The sequence below is a fragment of the Urocampus carinirostris genome, chromosome 15 (genome assembly GCF_059441175.1).
Source record: "Urocampus carinirostris isolate Australia breed hairy pipefish chromosome 15, RoL_Ucar_1.0, whole genome shotgun sequence".
Lineage (NCBI taxonomy): Eukaryota > Metazoa > Chordata > Actinopteri > Syngnathiformes > Syngnathidae > Urocampus > Urocampus carinirostris.
Window position 1 is genome coordinate 17555911 of NC_142363.1, and position 20410 is coordinate 17576320.

A 20410-nucleotide genomic window follows, 5' to 3' on the forward strand; every position below is an offset into this window, starting at 1 on the left:
ACTTCAGTGGAAGTTTTTAAATCTAGACTTAAGACGTACTTCTATTCTATTGTTTTTGACTGAAGCCGGCCTCATACTTTTTGTTTTCCCGTCCCTTATGGCTACTTGGTTGCAAAATGAGGGAGAAGAACGAATCGGGATTATTCAGCGGAAAAGCACCTGTACGTGTAGCATGCCATCATCTGCATCAGCAGGCTGGTTGAGATTGTAATCTGCATCATTGCTGTCATGGACCTCTTATACAATTGTACATGTTATCTATGTTTTTATTGATGTGGACTATGTTTTGTGTATTGTTTCCCAATGCAATATGTATTGCAGGCTGGTGAACCTAAAGGGGAGATTACCACTTCTATTGCCCCTTCTCAAGGTTTCCTATTTTCCTCATGCTGAGGTTTTTGAGTTTTTCCTTGCCGTCATGTCTGTGTCAGATCAGGGGATGGTGTAATTGTGACTTTTGCGGTCACCGAGACATTTTGTGATTAAGGGCTATACAAATAAATGTGACTTGACTTGCCTTGCTTGGGAAAGTTCATTCTTGATCGAGATATGCATATAAATAATCTAAAGAGCACTGTCAATCGTGAAGTATATTGGACTCTCAAATATAATGTCCGACACCGTACAGTGTATTTGCTTTGTTGTTTTCTAAGACTGCACATCTGTCGATTGATGTTAAAAATAAAATATTATTGACATTGTCCCTGCTATTTCAAAGAGAAGCCTTTCCATTTTTTGCCATTTCATATTTTTGGGCCTTTTTGCACTTGTTTCATTTAACACATTTCATTCATGCAAAAAAATGCACACAAAACTGATCAGTAAAAAATAGCTGTCAGTTTCAAAAATGTTGTTGACCCCTGGTCTACAATATGTATTAATACTGTTAACCAGGTGTCACCAATGTGGTGGCCCTGGGCATCAGGTAGCCCCCTGAGGACAGCGGACCAGTTCTGGATATAGCTCACAAGTGCTGGGCCATTGTGATTTTCTAGTAACGTGATTTTTTTGTGCGTGGTTGACTGATTCTAGTTCCAATAATTAACTTGGTAATAACATAGTAACAACATAGTTATAACATAAGTTGTTATTTCAGTAGTCAGCTAAAGAAGCTCTTTGCTTCAAAAAGGTTGAAGACCTCTGCCATAAACAAAGACTGGTTTTGGCATTGATAACTACTATCAGTCCTCGCCCATCCCTATTAAAATCAATTCAAATATAATGATACACGTTTTGTTGAATATTAAGGATCCAACTTAACCGGATGGAATAATCGAGAAGGGTGTTGACTGACGCTGTGCTGAAGTGTCCTTGAGCAAAGTGCACCACTCCAAAAAAAAGAGAGTCGGACGCATCACGTTGCACAAGGTGACGCCCGCTTCTTGGTGCCTATAAAAGCAACTCTTTAGAATCAGATGCACGTTACCTGATGATGTCATCGCTGTGGCCCAGGTAGAATTTCTGCTTGTGCTCTCGGGTGTTGTAGACCACTCCCACGCCCGCCACGAAGTAGACAATCTCCTTGGCGGCGGTGTAGTAGAGGTTGTTGCGGCATTGGTGGCCCCGATATCCGTAAACCCATTCGAGTCTCAGGTGGCAGTTGGGAGCAGTCCTGTCAGCCATGTCCTCACTTCGGCGTCTCTCTCGCTTTCCGTCACTATCTTAAACAGTGCCGTTTACCGAGGCTTTTAAGTCCAGCTCCATCAGTTTCCCGGCGCTTACACCAGTCCGGAGCGAGCGTAAATAGGTGGCATTTTTATTTTCTGGGTGAACTAATAGTCTGTTAGCCCTAGTGGCTACAATTTAGGAAGCCGAGTTGCTGAGAGTGGAAGTGGGCTCATTTTTGCGTTATTCCGTTTCGAGGTCCTCTGCTTCCACTCAGGTCAAAGCTCCTGTCAAATCCCCCCAACAAAGATGGAGCTGCGCTGTTATTCCACAAGCCCCGCCCACTTGGATAACGGGCGTGTTTTTTTGTCCAATCAGAGTCTCTCGATGGTTCTGAGGGGAAGAAACAACAAAAAAAGACAAATAAGCCTCTAACTATTACTTATTTTTTATACTACGCTTCACAATTTATTAAGCAAATTTAACAACCACTAATTCAATGCACATATTTATTAAATATCTTTAATCTCGATTGTTCTCAGCTCAGGGATGCTGCTGGAAATGTGAATTTCCCTTCGGGGATGAACAAAGTATCTATCTATCTATCTATCTATCTATCTATCTATCTAATGTGTTGTTATCCTCTTGCTCATTTTTAAATTGTTTTAATTTGTTTTACTTGCAGGCTAAGTCAAGTCCATCCATCCATCCATTATATGCACCGCTTATCCTCAGTAGGGGTCGCAGGGATGCTGGAGCTTATCCCAGCTATCTTCGGGCAGTGGGCAGGGGACACCCTGAACTGGTTGCCAGACAGTTGCTGGGCACACAGAGACAGACAACCATTCACCCGCTAGGGACAATTTGGACCAGCCATTTAACCTGGCATGCATGTTTTTTTTGGAATGTGGGAGTTAACCGGAGTTCCCGGAGGAAACTCACGCAAGCACGGGGAGAACATGCAAACTCCACACAGGAAGGTTCGATCTCATGACCTCAGAACAGTGCCGCACACGCGCTAGCCGCTGCGCCGCCATGCTGCATCGCCATGCTGCATCGCCATGCTGCATCGCCGTGCTGCGCCGCCGTGCCCGCTAAGTTATGTATGCTATATATATATATATATATATATATATATGTATATATATATATATATATATATATATATATATATATATATATATATATATATATATATATATATATATATATATTTATTTATATATATTTATATATATATGTATAACCTTTAATCACAAAAATTCTGAAAAATGATGCACAGACAACCATCACACACTCCCCTGATCTGAAACCTACACGAGAGCAAGGAAAGAGTCAAAAACCTCAGCATGAGGAAAATAAGGAACCTTAAGGTAATCATGACCAGGCTGCAACATATGTTGCAAGGGCATCAACAGACAATACAAACATTGTCAACATGAAATATAGGTAATAACAGAATGTCCAATTGACAGCTTCGTGTTTCAAAATATTGACTCATGCAGCAGGTTCTAGATGATGCTGTACATCAGGTCCAAGTGCCGGTTTGATGGCTCAAAATGCATGAAACGTGCAATAACCAAGCGTATCCTTCCCCCTATAGAACAAGAAAACAAGAGTATAAGGTGAACATAACTCATAAGTGAATGAATATAAGGATGTTTTAAGCCAAGATTCAAACACTTCCACTGAGGTTGCAGATTGAATCTAAGAGGGCAAAGCATTCCACAGCACTGGGGCTCAAATGGAGAATGCTCTCGAACCTGCAGATTTCTTCTTTGCTTCTGGGATCACCAATAGACTAGTGTTTCCCGAGCGAAGAGCATAGGGTCGGAATCAAATTGAATAGATATGAGGGGGCAAGCCCATGCAAAATGTTGTAAAATATCGAGAACCTTAAAACCACACCTTAAACTGACAAGGAGCCAGTGTAGGTCAGCTAAAATCAGGATAAAGTGATCAAACTTTCTTGTCCTAGATAAAAGCTTCTTTGCGGCATTTTGTTCCAGCTGCAAACTTTTAATGCTAGATATTGGGAGACCAGACTGAAAGGAGAAGTCCTCCAACTTTGTTGTACTTTTATGCATTCATTCATTAGTATGTTCATTTAGGGCTGCAACAACAAGTCGATGAAAATCGATCATTAAAAGTGTTGGTAAAAAAATGGCATCATCAACTTGTTTCACACAGTTTATTCACCACTCAACACGGTAATATAATTCAAATAACAGTGCATTGAATTTTGTTGTGACGTTGAGGGGACATGCTTGTAGTAGGACTTTGGTCTGGCACAGGACGCCTCAAGATTAAAAAGTATCTTACATATTTGCAGGTGTATTTATATAATGATAACCAGACCAAGACTGCACTTGCATGCAAAAATTCACGTGATTTATGAGATTTTTTAAACAACGGTTGGGGTGGATACCTTAACCACTAGGGTCGTAGGGGCACTATTTCCTGTGGTGCATCTTGGGCTAAGTACCACCTGGTGGCACCCATCTCTCTCCACGCCAACAAATGCTTCCAACAACAATAGCCAAAGAAAATTTATATTTAAGGAAATATAAAATATAAAATAATGGTGGGCAATAAGTCGTGTTAAATAAAAATACCTTTTAGAAGTAAAAATTACGCATAAAAATTTCAGATTCCCAAATTATTTTTATTTTTTTACTTAATTGAAAAAAATTGAAGACTGGAAAATGTCCGCATAAATACGATTCTTTACAGGAAGTGACGTCACTGACACCCGCCCTCATCCCTCGTCTCATAGCAACAGAGGAAGCTTCGATCGGCCATAATCCTTTCCCAACTAAACCAATTCTAAAACACTCGCTTTGCTATCTTCTATCCCTAACCGACCGAAAATATGGAAGTAACAATGGACCCTCTCTTTCTGGCGTGGAGTTACTTCAGAAGGAGAAAGCTGCAACAGTGTTCGGAGATTTGTTCCAAAATATTGCAAGACAGCCCTTATGATCAGGTAATGTGTTTTATTTAGGGGGCTAGCGCAACATGCTAACCTGGTTTAATTCGGAGCAAATGCGACTACATTTAATTTAAATTTGCTGACACTGTGTGTATTATTTCTCATCCTCATTCTTTTTCCTCGATTTTCATCTTGTTTTGATCTCACTTATTTTCATTTCTCCCTCTCCCATTCTTTGTTATTGCATTTCTTTAACACCCAACTTTCTTGCATGCTCTCATATTAAGGACTCTTCCTTGTCTGTTTCTGAGGTAATGAAGCGTTTCTATCTTATCATAACCATCTTTGTCATCAGTATCCCCTTATTTATCTCAGCATCATACTTTTATTCTGGTTTGTTGTTGGAGCTTTTAGATATAATCTAGTATTCATGGCTCCCCTCTTACCTCAGGCTGCATGGAGCCTAAAGACACGAGCTCTGACAGAGATGGTATACATTGATGAAATTGACGTGGATCAAGAAGGGATTGCTGAGATGATGCTGGATGAAAACGCCATTGCTCAGGTTGCACGTGCGTATAATTCTTCCTCTCCCAGTGATGTTGACCATGATCTATTGTTCACTAATGTGTTTCTCCTCTAGGTCCTGGAACATCTCTGAGAATGCCTGGTACTGGCCACGGGGGCGGTCCCACACCTTCAGTCAGGTACAGACACTACAGCCTAGTTAAAAATGTTCTCAATGAATTTTAAGTGATCAAGTATTTTCCGACTTATTCTAGGCCTACAACTCAATCGGGACGTCCTATTACAGGATTTGTGAGGCCCAACACGCAGTCGGGGCGTCCTGGCACGATGGAACAGGCCATTAGGACGCCGCGCACTGCAAGTACAGCCCGGCCCGTCACCAGCGCCTCGGGTCGATTCGTTCGTCTGGGAACAGTAGGTTAACCTGAAAAACATTTGCGTTATATGGATTTCAAATTGTGATGTTTGTTTTCGACTGCTTTATTCAGGCTTCAATGTTAACCAATCCTGATGGACCGTTTATAAACCTGTCAAGGATGAATATGTCAAAGTATTCACAAAAGCCCAATCTGTCTAGGGTAAGGGCGTTTATCTGAGAGACTTGTTTTCTGGGGTTTTCATTACTTTACTCATCTTTATTTCCTCCTCTCAGACTCTTTTTGAGTACATCTTCCATCATGAAAACGATGTCAAAACCGTAAGTGCGGAATTCTAAACGGTAGACCAATGGAAAAAAAAACAACAACTTATAATGTTATTTATGACATTTTTTTAAATTTCCAGGCGCTTGATTTGGCTGCTCAAGCGACTGAGCAAGCTCAGTTTAAAGACTGGTGGTGGAAAGTTCAGCTCGGAAAATGCTACTACAGGCAAGTGATCTCAAAACAAATGCTCTCCTTGGAGTATGTATTCTTGTATGATTGTACTAACAATAACTTTTTTTGACCAGAAATACTAATTGTAGTAGGAACGAACGGCAGCAGTGTCCTAAATTGAATTTTTTTCTCATTTTTGCAGGCTTGGTTTGTACCGAGAGGCAGAAAAACAGTTTCGATCAGCGCTCTCCCAACAAGAGATTGTGGATACCTACCTCTATCTTGCTAAGGTAAAACATAAATGATGTTCTTTAGCACATTTAGCGACTCCACCATTTTATTTATTCATTTAGTTAGAATGTTGAATCTCTAGGGTATTATTATTTAATATACAATATTACAATTTACTTTCTTTCAAATTAATTCATTATTGAGGTATCCTCACTTTACCCTAATATTAAACTATGAAAACATTCATCCGTCCACCCAGTAACTCCGCCGCTTGTCCTCAGTAGGGTCCCGAGGGTGCTTGAGCCCTTCCCAGCCGACTTCGGGCAGTGCGCAGGGGACACCCTGAACTGTTTGCCAGCCACTTGTAGGGCACATGAAGACATACAACTCTCTCATTCACACCTAGGGATAATTTAGACCGGCCAATTAACCTGATATGCAAGTTTTTGGGATGTGGGAAGAACGCGGAGTGCCCGGGGGAAACCCACACAAGCACGGGGAGAAAATTCAAACTACACACAGGAAGGCTGTTAGCTGGATTTGATCCAATGACCTCAGAACTGTCCCGCGGATGCGCTGACCACTCAGTCGCGGTGCCGCCCCTTTGAAAACATTTCTTTAAAAATATAGACTTGGTTTACAGTAAGACAGATTAATTCAAAGCCCCTATGTGTAATAGTTGACCACTAGATTGCACTGTCTTGGTGCAAGTAAATGTAAATGGTGTACATTTATATAGCGCTTTTCAAGTCAATGAAGACCTCCCAAAGTGCTTTACAATGTGCTTCACACTTTTCCCTTTTAGTGAGGGTCAGTGCCACAGACCACAGCATGGCGGCATCCTAAAAGACAAATAATGCGGCAATCTAAGTTTGAATTCCACTGTGTGAAAGAAAAATAAATTTCTCGAACTATTATATATATATTTAATAAAAATTAACATAAGTATGAAGGTACATGTATTTTTTGCTTAATATTCAAATCAACTAAATACTAAATATTACACAGTCTCCCTTTAAAGCTTAGGTATGTTATAGTACTCCAGCCGAGTGATACAAAAATATTGTATGTACAGTATAAAGGTGAATTTTGAATCGCTACTGCCACTTGTGGCCAAAAACTAAAACTAAAGTTTTTATATTGTATACTGAATATTTAAAGCTATATATCCAAATGTTATTTTGCACGAGTAGCAAAATGCTGAATTTGGTGATTTACAAGATGGATTTAAATGGTTATTAAATATTCAATTGTTGTATTTTGGCAGGTCAAAGAAAGCTTCCAAATTTTTTTTCCCATGCAATGGGATAGAAATTTGTAATTTTCGGTTGAATGAATAAAGTTTTGCCTTGTGAAAACTCTAGTTGAATTTAAACCACAGGTTTTCCAGTCACATATTCTAATCAGATGTTCTGTATCAGTTGTATCAGCGCATGGATCAACCAATCACCGCCCTCAACCTCTTCAAACATGGCTTGGACCACTTTCCAGGCGAGGTCACCCTCCTTACGGGAATCGCTCGAGTACACGAGGTATGCCGCGCCACTCCTCACCCAGAATCTGTCTGTCTTAATCGACTTGTGTTTTCACAGGAAATGAACAACATGGCGTCTGCCACCGAGTATTACAAAGAAGTCCTCAAGCAGGACAACACGCACGTAGAGGCCATCGCTTGTATAGGCAGCAATCACTTCTACTCAGATCAACCTGAAATTGCCCTTCGCTTCTATAGGTTGGATGAAACCTCTCAGCATCATGTTGTGCTGGTGATGATGACCTGCTTCTATTTTTACTAGGCGCCTACTGCAGATGGGAGTATATAATTGCCAACTGTACAACAACCTGGGCCTGTGCTGCTTCTACGCTCAGCAGTACGATATGACGCTTTCGTCTTTCGAGAGAGCGCTGGCCCTGGTGGGCAATGACGAAGAGCAAGCCGACGTGTGGTACAACATTGGGCAAGTTGCTCTGGTGAGTGGACCAGATTTAATAAAGACTTTTATAAAAACTTTATTGAAATAAATACATGAATAAATACATACATAAACTAATACTGAACACCACGAAATCCAAGGACGTTGTACTCAATATACAGACCCAGCTCCACTCATAATCAATGGAGAATCTGTGGAGAGAGTCCAGTATTTCAAACTCTTGGGCTTGCACATCTCAAATGACCTTTCCTGGTCCACCAACACCAGGGTTGTGGTGGGGAAGGCCCATCAGCAACTCCACTTCCTGAGGGTCCTTACAACACGTCACAGAAACTGGTGGTGTCTGCCTACAAAGCCAGAGTTGAGATCATTCTGGCATACGGCATCACATGTGTTATACTGGGAGCACGGTAGCGTACAGGAAAACCACACATAGAGTAATCAATACAGTCCAGAAGATGGTTGGCTGCTATCTGGCCAGTCTGTAGGACATTGCCGGCTTGCAATACTGCAACAGAACCATCAACATTATTAAAGACTCTTCTCACCCCTGCCACATCTTGCGACTTATGTGGGAATTGTTTTGTCACTGCCAAATGTTATTTCCACTACTTTCTTTTCATTGTGCTACTGTTACGATGCACTATTTTTGTCATTGCACTATTATTATAACTTAGGCCAGTCTCTAAGCACCAATCTGTAGATATACTTGCTTATTTATCGTGACAATCTTTCTCATTTATCATTTCATTTTTCTCTTTAACGTATTTATTAAATGTTTTCTCTGGAGTCCTATGTCTAATCTTGTTGCATAGTATGTTTCACAATGTTGATATCAATGAGAAAAATAGATAGTTCAATGCAATTAACACAGAGGTGTCATGTTTTGCAGGGTATTGGAGACCTGACTTTGGCCTACCAGTGTTTTAAACTGACATTGGCTTTTAGTAATGACCACGCTGAAGCATACAACAACCTAGCAGTGCTGGAGCTCCGCAAAGGTCGTGTTGAACAGGTAAACCTTAATGTATTTAGTTATTTTGTTATCGTATTTAGTAATACGGGACCCAGTATTGGGGTCTGACAAATGTTAACAGTGCAATCATTTGGAATGATATTCGATAAACAGTGTCGCTGTCATGTGAAAAAAGATAAAATGTTTTTTTCAGTATGATTGAAAAACACTACATTTCCTCATAATGAGGACCACATCCCCCAAGCAATTTGCTAAAATCTGCAAAGTAGCCTCTCCTCTCCATTTTAACATGTGATCTGCCGCCCCCACTTGCAGCAATAATCTACAGGGGATAAAAGATTGAAGCTGCACAGATGCTATTCATTTCAGGTGTAAATAACGAAAAAAAGATGCCATGCATCACACAAATTTGTTTTCTCTGCCCCTGCTCTCAGCAATGGGTGAGTGGGGATAATTAAATGCGGTCAAAATGGAGTAGTTCCTTTTGGGTGGGTCACAAAGGCACACTTCAGCAGCCCAAACCGTAAAGAGAATGTGCTCTGCCGGCTCCTGTTCTCAGGAATAGTCTACCGGGGATAATCGATCACGGCTACAACTGCATTTCATTTTGACAAAAGTGCCTTTTGCTGGTCTCAGCTTGCAGCCATAATGACTCTGGATAACTGATCATGGCTATTCTACTGCAGTTCCTTTTTTGTAGACAAAAAAAAAACACCAAGTCCAACCAAAAAAAGCGCTCTGCTGGCTCCCGCTCGCAGCAATATGCAATTGGGGATAATGGATCGTGGAATATTTTTTAACCTGCAATGCACTGAGGCAGCAAAGTACAAAGCTCGCAGTAGGGGGAGATTACAATGTATAATAGGGGTCTCCAAGGAGGTGCCCGCGGAAACAGGGCAGCTCACACACAATATTTTTGGACCATGGCCAACCCAAATGCCCAAACACCCAAACAAGTTAAGCACCTCGGCACCCAATTTGGTCATGATTTCATCCCTCCAGATGAAACAGGACATAAGAAAGCGGCAATGTCACTCAGGCCAGGGTGACACAACACACTCTTCTGTTAAACAGCAAGGCCCGACAGCTTTCTCTGGTTTACCCCTGCTGCATCATACAGGTGCCCTGTCCATCCCTTAGAATGCGTCCAAACATACCACTATCCTTTTACAACACATCTCCACTCATTCCTATCACCAACAAGAGCTCTAGCTTCCACTTTATTTAGACCCTTTCCTGTAGTGCACTCATAACACCTATTTTAGCCTCTTATAATGCCAACCTGGTGATAACATAGTCTCATCTCATTAACTACACCGCTTATCCTCAGTAGGGTCGCGGGGGTGCTGGAGCCCATCCCAGCAATCATCAGGCAGGGGGCAGGGGACACCCTGAACTGGTTGCCAGCCACGGGGACAGACAACTCCTTCACACCTAAGGACAGCTTGGACCGGCCAATTCACCTGAAATGCATGTTTTTGGAATGTGGGAGGAAACCGGAGTGCCCGGAGGAAACCCACGCAAGCACGGGGAAAACATACAAACTCCGCACAGGAAGTCTGGAGCTGGATTTGAACCCACGAAGGAGGTTCCCAAGACATGAACTGTGCCGCACATGCGCTAACCACTGCGCAGCCGTGATGCCCCTGATAACATAGTAATCAGATGTTATAGAAATGCAAATATAAATGTTAGCCCTTTGCGCTAATTGGTAACAAAAGTAACTGTCGGCTTCAAAAAGTTGAGACCCCTGATAACTACTTAGTATAAAGTTCTGTATAACAATTTTAACAAATAACAATAACTAAATGTAGTTCATAATATAAGCATGCCAGCAAATTATTGAGTGAGTTAGGAATAAATAATATAAATAACATATCAACAAACCTTTTTGATTGAAAGGAATCTAGATGTTCACTGACTATCTCTTTTGTCCTCTCACAGTCTAAAGCCTTCCTGCAGACAGCTGCCACACTGTCACCTCACATGTATGAGCCTCACTACAATCTGTGCATTCTCTCTGAAAAGGTCGTACATATCCAACTTTATTCCAATTATGAAATGAAAGCATTACTGACTCATCTTTTCTTTGCATGTTCAGATTGGAGACCTTCAGAGCAGCTACATGGCAGCACAAAAGTCTGAAGACGCTTTCCCTGAGCATGTTGACACTCAGAAGGTCCTGGCGCAACTTCGTCAGCATTTTGCAGTGCTATGAACTCTTTGGGTTGGTTAGACTATGGGGCACAAATTTTTTTTCAAATTTGTTTTCTTAAAATGCTTGGGCATATGTTTTGCAACTGATTTATTGTGTGATATAGATAGATAGATAGATAGATACTTTATTCATCCCCTAAGGGAAATTCACATTTCCAGCAGCATCCCTGAGCTGAGAACAATACAATAATAAAGCCAAAAGAATACAATATACAAATACCCAGTGTGACGTGCAAATGCCCACTGTAGCGTGTTATATAGAGTAACTAAATAGTGCTACACAGAATACATATTGCAGTAAGATTCGGTAATATCCAATGTAGGTGGTGTGGTTTAATGTGGGCTTTTACTCTGCCGGGTGGAGTTAAAGAGCCTCATGGCATGAGGAAGAAAACATCTCTTCAGTTTGTCCGTAGTACACGACAGTGACAGCAGTCTGTCACTGAAACTGCTCTTCTGTCCGGAGATAATGCTGTGAAGCGGATATGACACAACATTCAATAACTGGTGAATACTCATGAGACTTTTGCTCCAATTTGAATACTGTATATTTTAACTTTTTTACCTGGGGACATACACTGACAATATTAAGAGCCATGTTGATTTTTTTAGACTGGTTTTATGAAGCACTTAGAATTCTGTGCTTTTTTAAAAATCCAAGAGGTTTTTGTAAGGTTAGTTAAAGCGACACTGTTTAATAGTTGACCAATACAGGGAGTGCAGAATTATTAGGCAAGTTGTATTTTTGAGGATTAATTTTATTATTGAACAACAACCATGTTCTTAATGAACCCAAAAGTCTCATTAATATCAAAGCTGAATATTTTGGAAGTTGGAGTGGGGCTTTTTTAGTTTTAGCTTTTTTAGGAGGATATCTGTGTGTGCAGGTGACTATTACTGTGCATAATTATTAGGCAACTTAACAAAAAACAAATGTATACCCATTTCAATTATTTATTTTCATCAGGGAAACCAATATAACAGCTCAACATTTACAAATATACATTTCTGACATTCAAAAACAAAACAAAAACAAATCAGTGACCAATATAGCCGCCTTTCTTTGCAAGGACACTCAAAAGCCTGCCATCCATGGATTCTGTCAGTGCTTTGATCTGTTCACGATCAACATTGCGTGCAGCAGCAACCACAGCCTCCCAGACACTGTTCAGAGAGGTGTACTGTTTTCCCTCCTTGTAAATCTCACATTTGATGAGGGACCACAGGTTCTCTATGGGGTTCAGATCAGGTGAACAAGGAGGCCATGTCATTAGTTTTTCTTCTTTTAGACCCTTTCTTGCCAGCCACGCTGTGGAGTACTTGGATGCGTGTGATGGAGCGTTGTCCTGCATGAAAATCATGTTTTTCTTGAAGGATGCGGACTTCTTCCTGTACCACTGCTTGAAGAAGGTGTCTTCCAGAAACTGGCAGTAGGACTGGGAGTTGAGCTTGAGTCCATCCTCAACCCGAAAAGGCCCCACAAGCTCATCTTTGATGATACCAGCCCATACCAGTACCCCACCTCCACCTTGCTGGCGTCTGAGGCGGACTGGAGCTCTCTGCCCTTTACCGATCCAGCCACGGGCCCATCCATCTGGCCCATCAAGACTCACTCTCATTTTATCAGTCCATAAAACCTTAGAAAAATCCGTCTTGAGATTTTTCTTGGCCCAGTCTTGACGTTTCAGCTTGTGTGTCTTGTTCAGTGGTGGTCGTTTTTCAGCCTTTCTTACCTTGGCCATTTCTCTGAGTATTGCACACCTTGTGCTTTTGGGCACTCCAGTGATGTTGCAGCTCTGAAATATGGCAAAACTGGTGGCAAGTGGCATCTTGGCAGCTGTACGCTTGACTTTTCTCAGTTCACGGGCAGTTATTTTGCGCCTTGGTTTTTCTACACGCTTCTTGCGACCCTGTTGACTATTTTGAATGTAACGCTTGATTGTTCGATGATCACGCTTCAGAAGCTTGGCAATTTTAAGAGTGCTGCATCCCTCTGCAAGATATCTCACTATTTTTGACTTTTCAGAGCCTGTCAAGTCCCTCTTCTGACCCATTTTGCCAAAGGAAAGGAAGTTGCCTAATAATTATGCACACCTGATATAGGGTGTTGATGTCATTAGACCACACCCCTTCTCATTACAGAGATGCACATCACCTGATATGCTTAATTGGTAGTAGGCTTTCGAGCCTATACAGCTTGGAGTAAGACAACATGCATAAAGAGGATGATGTGGTCAAAATACTCATTTGCCTAATAATTCTGCACTCCCTGTAGATGTTGCTCTATTGGTTAGTGCAACCAAAAACGTTCGCCACAAAGCAAAAGAAAGAATACAAATGATAGAAACTCAAACTGACCATTTCTTTCTCAATTTTTGGCCCAGCCTTACACAAGGTTTTTGGGCTAGCGGATAATCATGTCAGCTCCCTCTAGGTAAGCATCATATGTAAAACAAATTCAAAGTTCTTGACTTATGAGTATTTTTTTAAAAAGCCCATTTGTATCATAATTTGTGTTTATTGGCTTGTTATTCAAACCAATATTTTATTTTGAATGAATGAAGTGTTTTTTTATGACTAGGAGGCGTTAAATAATACTAAGAAATATTTATAGCAAAAAAATGTGACTTGTCAATAGCTAATTTGAATGTAAAACATATATTTTATAAGCAGGTATTATTTTCCCTTGATTCTCCTGGATGTTAAAATATGGTCAGCAGGCCGCAAATGGCCCCGAGGCCATAGTTCGGTTATTTTCTGTATTTTTTTAACTAATTTAACTTGCGACAAAGCATTTATATTTGGTTCTGTACAAACCTACGTAAGTAATATATGAGTACCTGAAATGTTTTTAGTGCAACTGTAAAAATACTGTACAAATATGTAAAGAAATGTGTTTGTAGTAAAGATAATTATTTTATTAGTTGTTTTATAAAGCAATAAACCTTTGCAGCTCACATTGTATATAAAACAAATTGTGGCTGTCCGTGTTCTTTTCAAATGTCTGAAAAAGTCATTAAGTCGCTGACATTTCACAAATCCATTTGAGGTTGTAAGTGCACGGAGCATCGTTCCAGCCCTTGAAGGGATTGTTTCTGGGGTAGGTAGCTGCACAGTCTTCGTCGCCTGCGTTATTAGGCTCGGCGTCATTCCAGTAGCTGTAAACAAATGGAAAACCATGTTGTTAAAACGTTAAAGCCTCAATGCATTGTTCATTTTAAGATTTATTTTATGAAAGAACTCTACAGCAACAAGAGGTTATAAAATAACAGTGAAACACATTTAATTCGTGGCTGTTAAAGTTAACGGCTTTAAACGTAACATGCAGTATTGTACTTCTAGCTTGTACATTAATTCCAAATGGGCCACCGTTTTACGGCGCCATTGCTCTACAGTATTGCATTTAAATCACACTGTCACTTCTACAGCACAGAACACTGCACAGGTTCACTGCAAAAAACAAAAATCTTAGTTTTTAATATTGTATTTTAATACTTTTTTTGTTAGAAAAAAAATATTATGTATCAACCAGTACATAAAAAATAGCATTTGTATTAAATTATTCATCTGGTAAAATTGTCAGAACCGGAACAGATGGTAGGCCCAAACGCGTAACATTTCACACAAATGTTTATTGGGATCTCAAGGAAGTCTGGTGTGAGGAAACGAACGCCAGCGATCCAGTGATCGCTGACCAGGAAGAGCGAGCAGCTCACGTGATCGGAATGCGAAAGTGATTTGCTGTGACGGAAGATCGGAGCATTGTCAGGGGCAAAAACAGGTTGAAAGCCGGAGCGGATGATCAGAACGTGGTCGGTGGTCAAAAACAGGTCGTTCGCCGGAGCAGGAAATCAGAGCGTGGTCAAAAGGACAAAACGGGTCGATAGCCGGCGAAAAACGGGGAATCGTGAACAGAAGAGTTGTATACAGATGAAAGCGGGACTGACGGGAGCCAGAGTCAAAGTGCTCGCCTTGCGTATGCAGAGGTTCGCTGACGGACTGACAAAGAGTGACTGGAGTACTGGGAATGAATAGGAGGGGAATCAAACAGGCAACTAGGAGCAGCTGGCGCCAAAGGAGCAGGCACAGGTGAGTGCAATGAGTAATCATGACAAAAATAAGAGAAGTATATAAAATTTGGGTAAACATGTGCAAGTTTAGTTTTTGCTATAGTTTTTCTTTAACACAATCACTACTGCTAAAGGCTATGTACTGGATGTCTTTTTACCTATAAAGTACTGATGATTACAAAATACTTTAGAATCACATCCAGTAGATACGGACCATCTTCTGTTAGATAAAAATGGTTTCTGTTTTTAACACTGTGTTTTTTACTGCTTTAGATACATACATTATTTTTCTTAGGGGCAGGCCAAAAATGAGTGAAAGTGAGCTAACTGCTGACAACTCAGATGGACAATGGTTTTTGCTACGTTATGTATATATGTAAATGTAAAATGAGCCTAATCAAAGACAATATATGTACTCGAGAAGACAATTATTTCAGTCCTCTCTCGCTACCTTGTGCTTTGTACTTGATGACCTCAGTTAATCGCAGGTTGGAGAATATTCCATGATCCATTACCTCTGATCACATATTGCCATGAGAGTGGACCGGGCCAGGCGGCTCTTTTTTGCCATTCTGTCCACCAAAGAGTGAACTACACTTGTGCAGTCGCGCTCCATCATCCCTGATCACATACTTCTGCAAGCGGGGACCGGCAGAGCGTACGTTTATTTGGCCTGGCGGCTCTTTTTTTGCCGTTACTGTATATCTGCATTATTGTAGTCCAGATCCATCATCCCCAATTAAATATTGCTGAGATTAAGGGTTGAGAGAGCAAGTTCATGTCATACATGACAACTCTTTTTTTTTTTACATTCTTTACGCCTCAAATGAACAGCAGCCATTAGATCTCTTATCCCAAATTGACTCTTGCTGCAGGGGCTGGCAGAGTGCATGTCAAAAATACACTGATTTTCACATATTGCGCATGTTTCTTGTCCCCATTAACAGCAATAAACAAGAGATAACTGAATATATATATTCATTTATTTCACCTTTTATATATATTTTTTCTTCAGTTTTCTAATTTGACTTCATGTCCTCAGTCCAGAGCCATTTTTTCCCATCAATATTTGAAGATCTTTTTTTTTATCTGCCTTCACAACAACTCATCATGTTAACATTACCCTTCGTTTAGTCTATTTCCATCCAGCCACTTCCAAACTCCCTCGCTGTCAACATCTCTCAATCCAATCCAAAATCCGCTCTGAGTCATGGACCTCCCAGGCTCTTGATGAAGATTAATCAGCTGATTTAATCTCATCTGTTGGGTGGTGGAATTTAAACAATAAACATAAGATTTCTGTTAATCTAAAAAATAAGTGATGCCGATTTAATAAAAGCCAGGGTAGAATTGTCTCACCTGCTTCTCTGAGCTGTCCACCACTGCCAGGTCGCTGCTACGCTTTGTGCAAAACTCCCTGGCCTCCTGCCATGACCTTCTGGAGTATGTTTCGGCGAAGCTAAGGAAGTAACATGCTGAGTTGATCAAATTCCATCCTGGTAAACAATGTCTGCAACCCTCTTCTGCAGAAAACATCAGTTACATACATGATGCGGGAATGATAAGGCTTTTTAACAATATTAAAATCATACTTATCATTGGTATGTGTGATTTTAAGACACTGATGTCCTCTTGGATTTTGTCTGCTTGGTTTCTGAACTCAATCTTCCTCTTTGTTTGATATTCCACCTGCCAACTGATGACTTGATGCTGTTTTTTCTCTAGCGCCAAACGTGTTTCGGTCTCGGCTCGTCTTTTAGAGGCGTCGTCGAAGGCGACGTTGAGTACAGCTACCTCGCGACTGACGCTCAAAACTGCCTGAGACTCGTCAGTGAGGTTGTTGTCTATCGCCATAGGAAGGTGTAGTCAAAAGCAAAATACAGTCACAATGAATTGTATCAATAAACTGTGAAAAGTATTTTTTCTGCTCCTCTGGCAGACAAACTGTGCTTATTATTCTACCAAAAAACAAATATATAAATATATATTTTTAAAACTGGGGGATAAGCAAGAACTGACAAGTGTGGGTATCTGTGCTTACCCGTTTTTTTTTAATGGACACAATCTTGTGATTTTAATCCCCATTAACAATAAACATAAATAAATACTGTCATAGTTCCCCTTTGAGGGAGTGGCGATGCCTTTTCTGTTGAAATTAGTTCTTATGGTGGATTCGAAAACCATGCGTTTTCCAAACAAACCACCCAATTTTATTCTGTTCTGACTCTCTTTTAAAGACCAGACATGCAGTCAGAATTTCAGAATCATAGAAGAAGCACTGGCATCTGAATGTTTTTCTTAACGTCAAGGATAATCTGTATGTTGCCTTTTCTTCTTCTTTACACCTAAAACTACATGAACAGTACACCGATTTATCCATTGTTTTTTTTTTTTAATTTACAGTTCCTGATGTTTTCAATCTAATGACGCAAAGTCCATTTCGATCTTTTTCATGACTTAATCAAGTATAACTGAATTAACATGTTGGTTGGTTGGTTGGTTGGATCCCTTAACCACGAGGGTTGTAGGGGCACCATTTCCTTTGGTGTGTCTTGGCCAAGTACAGCCTGCTGCCACCCATACCTCTCCAGGCCAACATGTTAGTGTTTTTAAAAACACATTACTACCTGAACAGCTCTAGCTGAGGCATTTTTAAATCTTTTTTTAACGTTTTGAGATGGTTAAGGATTAGCAGCTTACCAGATTGCTTGTATACTTTTAAACACCTGAAGAGTACTGATACCACATATGAAAAAACGTAAAATAACAGACCTACCAAATACAATGAATCTTACGTAGTTTATACCCTTGTTTATAGCACACTCTGAAATATGCATTTTCTATGAAAACTGAAAAAAAAAAAAGATAGAATTGTTATTTTACTCCCCTGGGTGGTATGCTTAGTTTAAATACAAAGGCTAGTTCAATACATTTCCTGGTCATCTTAAAAAACAGAGTACTTTCTGGAGGAATCAATCAATATTACAAGTCCAAAAACATTGTCTAAGAACAACTTAATCACTTAAAAGGCACTTTTAAATGCTTCTACAATTGTTTTCCCACCAAATCTTAAAATTTTCCTTATCCATTCTGAAATAAAATTTTCAATATTAGTCCACTTTGGAATAAAATCATTAGCAGCAAATGGGAAGGTGCACACAATTGGACTCCACCCTTTGGGTATACCTGCCTTGAAATAAGGCCTTGTATTTGGCATTCACTAATTCCTATTGATAAATTGGTTCTATGTTAACATTGGACACCTTCAAAGGAGATTTCATAGGATACCGGTTTGTTGTTTTGACCGTTACTGCGCACAGTTGTTCAATGTTTCGACTATTACATCATGTCGCTTTTTTTTAACCCAGGATATGTAATAAAAAGAAAGGTCCAATACATGGTACTCTAAAACTCTATATTTCTTTATCTGAAGGCTTCTCTCCCTGTCCTTGCAAGTTCAAAATCCATTAATGTCTTCTCTCTTCATTTTGAGGTTCTACTATATCATCTTTTTAACAAAAGTAAATACTGTACCCAGGCTGACAATAAGGAAGATCTCTGCTGCAAAATGGTTGGAATGCGTCAGAAACTTGAAATATTTTCTTATATCTTATCTTAGTTCTTATATCTTCAACTTATTTGCTTCACTACGTTTGAAAAAAAGTTCACGTAAACCCTACAACACATGGAGGTATTTTAGAAACGGCTTTGAGTGTTGCCAATGTATAAATAAATAAAACAGTAATCTCATCTCATCTCATCAGCCGTACCGCTTATCCTCATTAGGGTCGCGGGGGGGCTGGAGCCCATCCCCACCATCTCCGGGCAGTGGGCAGGGGACAGGGGACACCCTGAACTGGTTGCCAGCCAATCGCAGGGCACATAGGGACAGACAACTCATTCGCTCATTCACACATAGGGACAATTTGGACCAGCCAATTCACCTGAAATGCATGTTTTTGGAACGTGGGAGGAAACCGGAGTGCCCGGAGGAAACCCACGCAAGCACGGGGAGAACATACAAACTCCGCACAGGACGTCTGGAGCTAGATTTGAACCCACGACAGGTTCCCATGACATTAACTGTGCCGCACAAGCGCTAACCACTGCGCCGCCGTGCTGCCATAAAACAGTAATAATAAACAATTTTTTTATGAAATTACAAAACTTACCATTAGCAAATTCTATATTTCTCCTGATTTTGGGGACCATGCATTGGAACAAATCTAGACGCTACATAAACATAATTGAAGAGAGACCAGACTGAGCAGTTCAGTAGTAAAACAACTCTTTATCTCTCTCTCTCTCTCTCTCAGCGTATGCTGATAATTAAAGCGTTAAGTGGGCTACACCGGCCGATCGTGAATGCCTCATTCGCTTTCATTTAACTGCTGTTTTTACTTAACCCTCCCTTTATTGTGAACATAACAGGTTAATGGGGACTTACAATAGACTCCCAGGCCTATATCAACTGCTAGCAGGACAGCAGCAAGCACAGCCAGCGTGATTTCAAGAACTCTCTGAGTGGTCCAGTTGGATCCAGGTCTCACCATTGAAAAGGACACTCCACCATGCAACAAAGAAAAGCAAAATGATTGCAAGTCAAGTGTTCATCAAATCACCGTAACAAAAATGGAATGGAGATGTGTCATTAGATAAGCATACCATGTGGTTTTCCCCTATTCGAGCGGAGCGACGGCTCGTCCACATTCAGGTCTTCTTGGTGTACCAGTTTGTTATAAACGCCTTCTTCCATGTTGATTGTGCTCACGAGAGAGGACGATTTATTTTTTAGGACATTGCCCGATGTGTTCAACGTTGCAAACAGAAATGGTTCGTTTGGTAAATATTGACACGGGGAGATGCGGACAAAGCGACTTCTGACTGGAAAAGAAAAACTTACATGACAGGAATTTGTGTTGTTAAGAATTGATTGACATCATAAACAAATGCAGTATAATTATTAAGAGGTGTGGGCTTTAATTCAGCTTGTTTGGTTTATTAAATCCTTGAAAAAGTCCAGTCCAAAAAAATGTAGGTGGTAAAATGACGAAAATAATATATTTTTTTTTATCAAAGCGACAGACACATTCCTTTGAGAA

General features: G+C 40.4%; 3 protein-coding genes across 5 annotated transcripts in view; 1 reads left to right on the plus strand and 2 right to left on the minus strand.

Moving 5' to 3' along the window:
• Positions 1 to 1884, minus strand: part of eml5 (EMAP like 5) — a 48313-nt gene extending 46429 nt beyond the window's left edge. For both annotated transcript variants that reach the window (XM_088355265.1, XM_088355264.1), the window contains exon 1: positions 1427 to 1884. In XM_088355265.1, the coding sequence (XP_088211391.1) occupies positions 1427 to 1623 (197 nt within the window). In that variant the 5' untranslated portion in view covers positions 1624 to 1884. The remainder of the gene's footprint in view (positions 1 to 1426) is intronic.
• A 2515-nt stretch (positions 1885 to 4399) lies between these two features.
• Positions 4400 to 11943, plus strand: ttc8 (tetratricopeptide repeat domain 8). Of its 2 annotated transcripts, XM_088354431.1 has the most exons (15): positions 4400 to 4591; positions 4825 to 4848; positions 4989 to 5109; positions 5181 to 5244; positions 5320 to 5479; positions 5554 to 5643; positions 5718 to 5762; positions 5849 to 5934; positions 6083 to 6170; positions 7533 to 7643; positions 7704 to 7843; positions 7908 to 8082; positions 8938 to 9060; positions 10966 to 11049; positions 11123 to 11943. In XM_088354431.1, the coding sequence occupies exons 1-15, from the start codon at positions 4478 to 4480 to the stop codon at positions 11237 to 11239; spliced, it is 1542 nt and encodes a 513-aa protein (XP_088210557.1). In that variant the 5' UTR covers positions 4400 to 4477; the 3' UTR covers positions 11240 to 11943. The 2 variants fall into 2 exon arrangements, with proteins under 2 accessions (XP_088210557.1, XP_088210559.1); XM_088354433.1 differs by lacking the exon at positions 4825 to 4848.
• Positions 11944 to 14134: 2191 nt separating this feature from the next.
• LOC148351737 (uncharacterized) lies at positions 14135 to 20143 on the minus strand. The gene is made up of 6 exons (XM_088354434.1): positions 19974 to 20143; positions 19756 to 19872; positions 16901 to 17152; positions 16668 to 16831; positions 16432 to 16568; positions 14135 to 14396 (listed from the first exon to the last, which is right to left on the minus strand). Exons 1-6 carry the CDS (start codon positions 20062 to 20064, stop codon positions 14255 to 14257), a joined length of 903 nt encoding a protein of 300 aa, XP_088210560.1. The 5' UTR covers positions 20065 to 20143; the 3' UTR covers positions 14135 to 14254.
• Between the last annotated feature and the right edge of the window lie 267 nt (positions 20144 to 20410).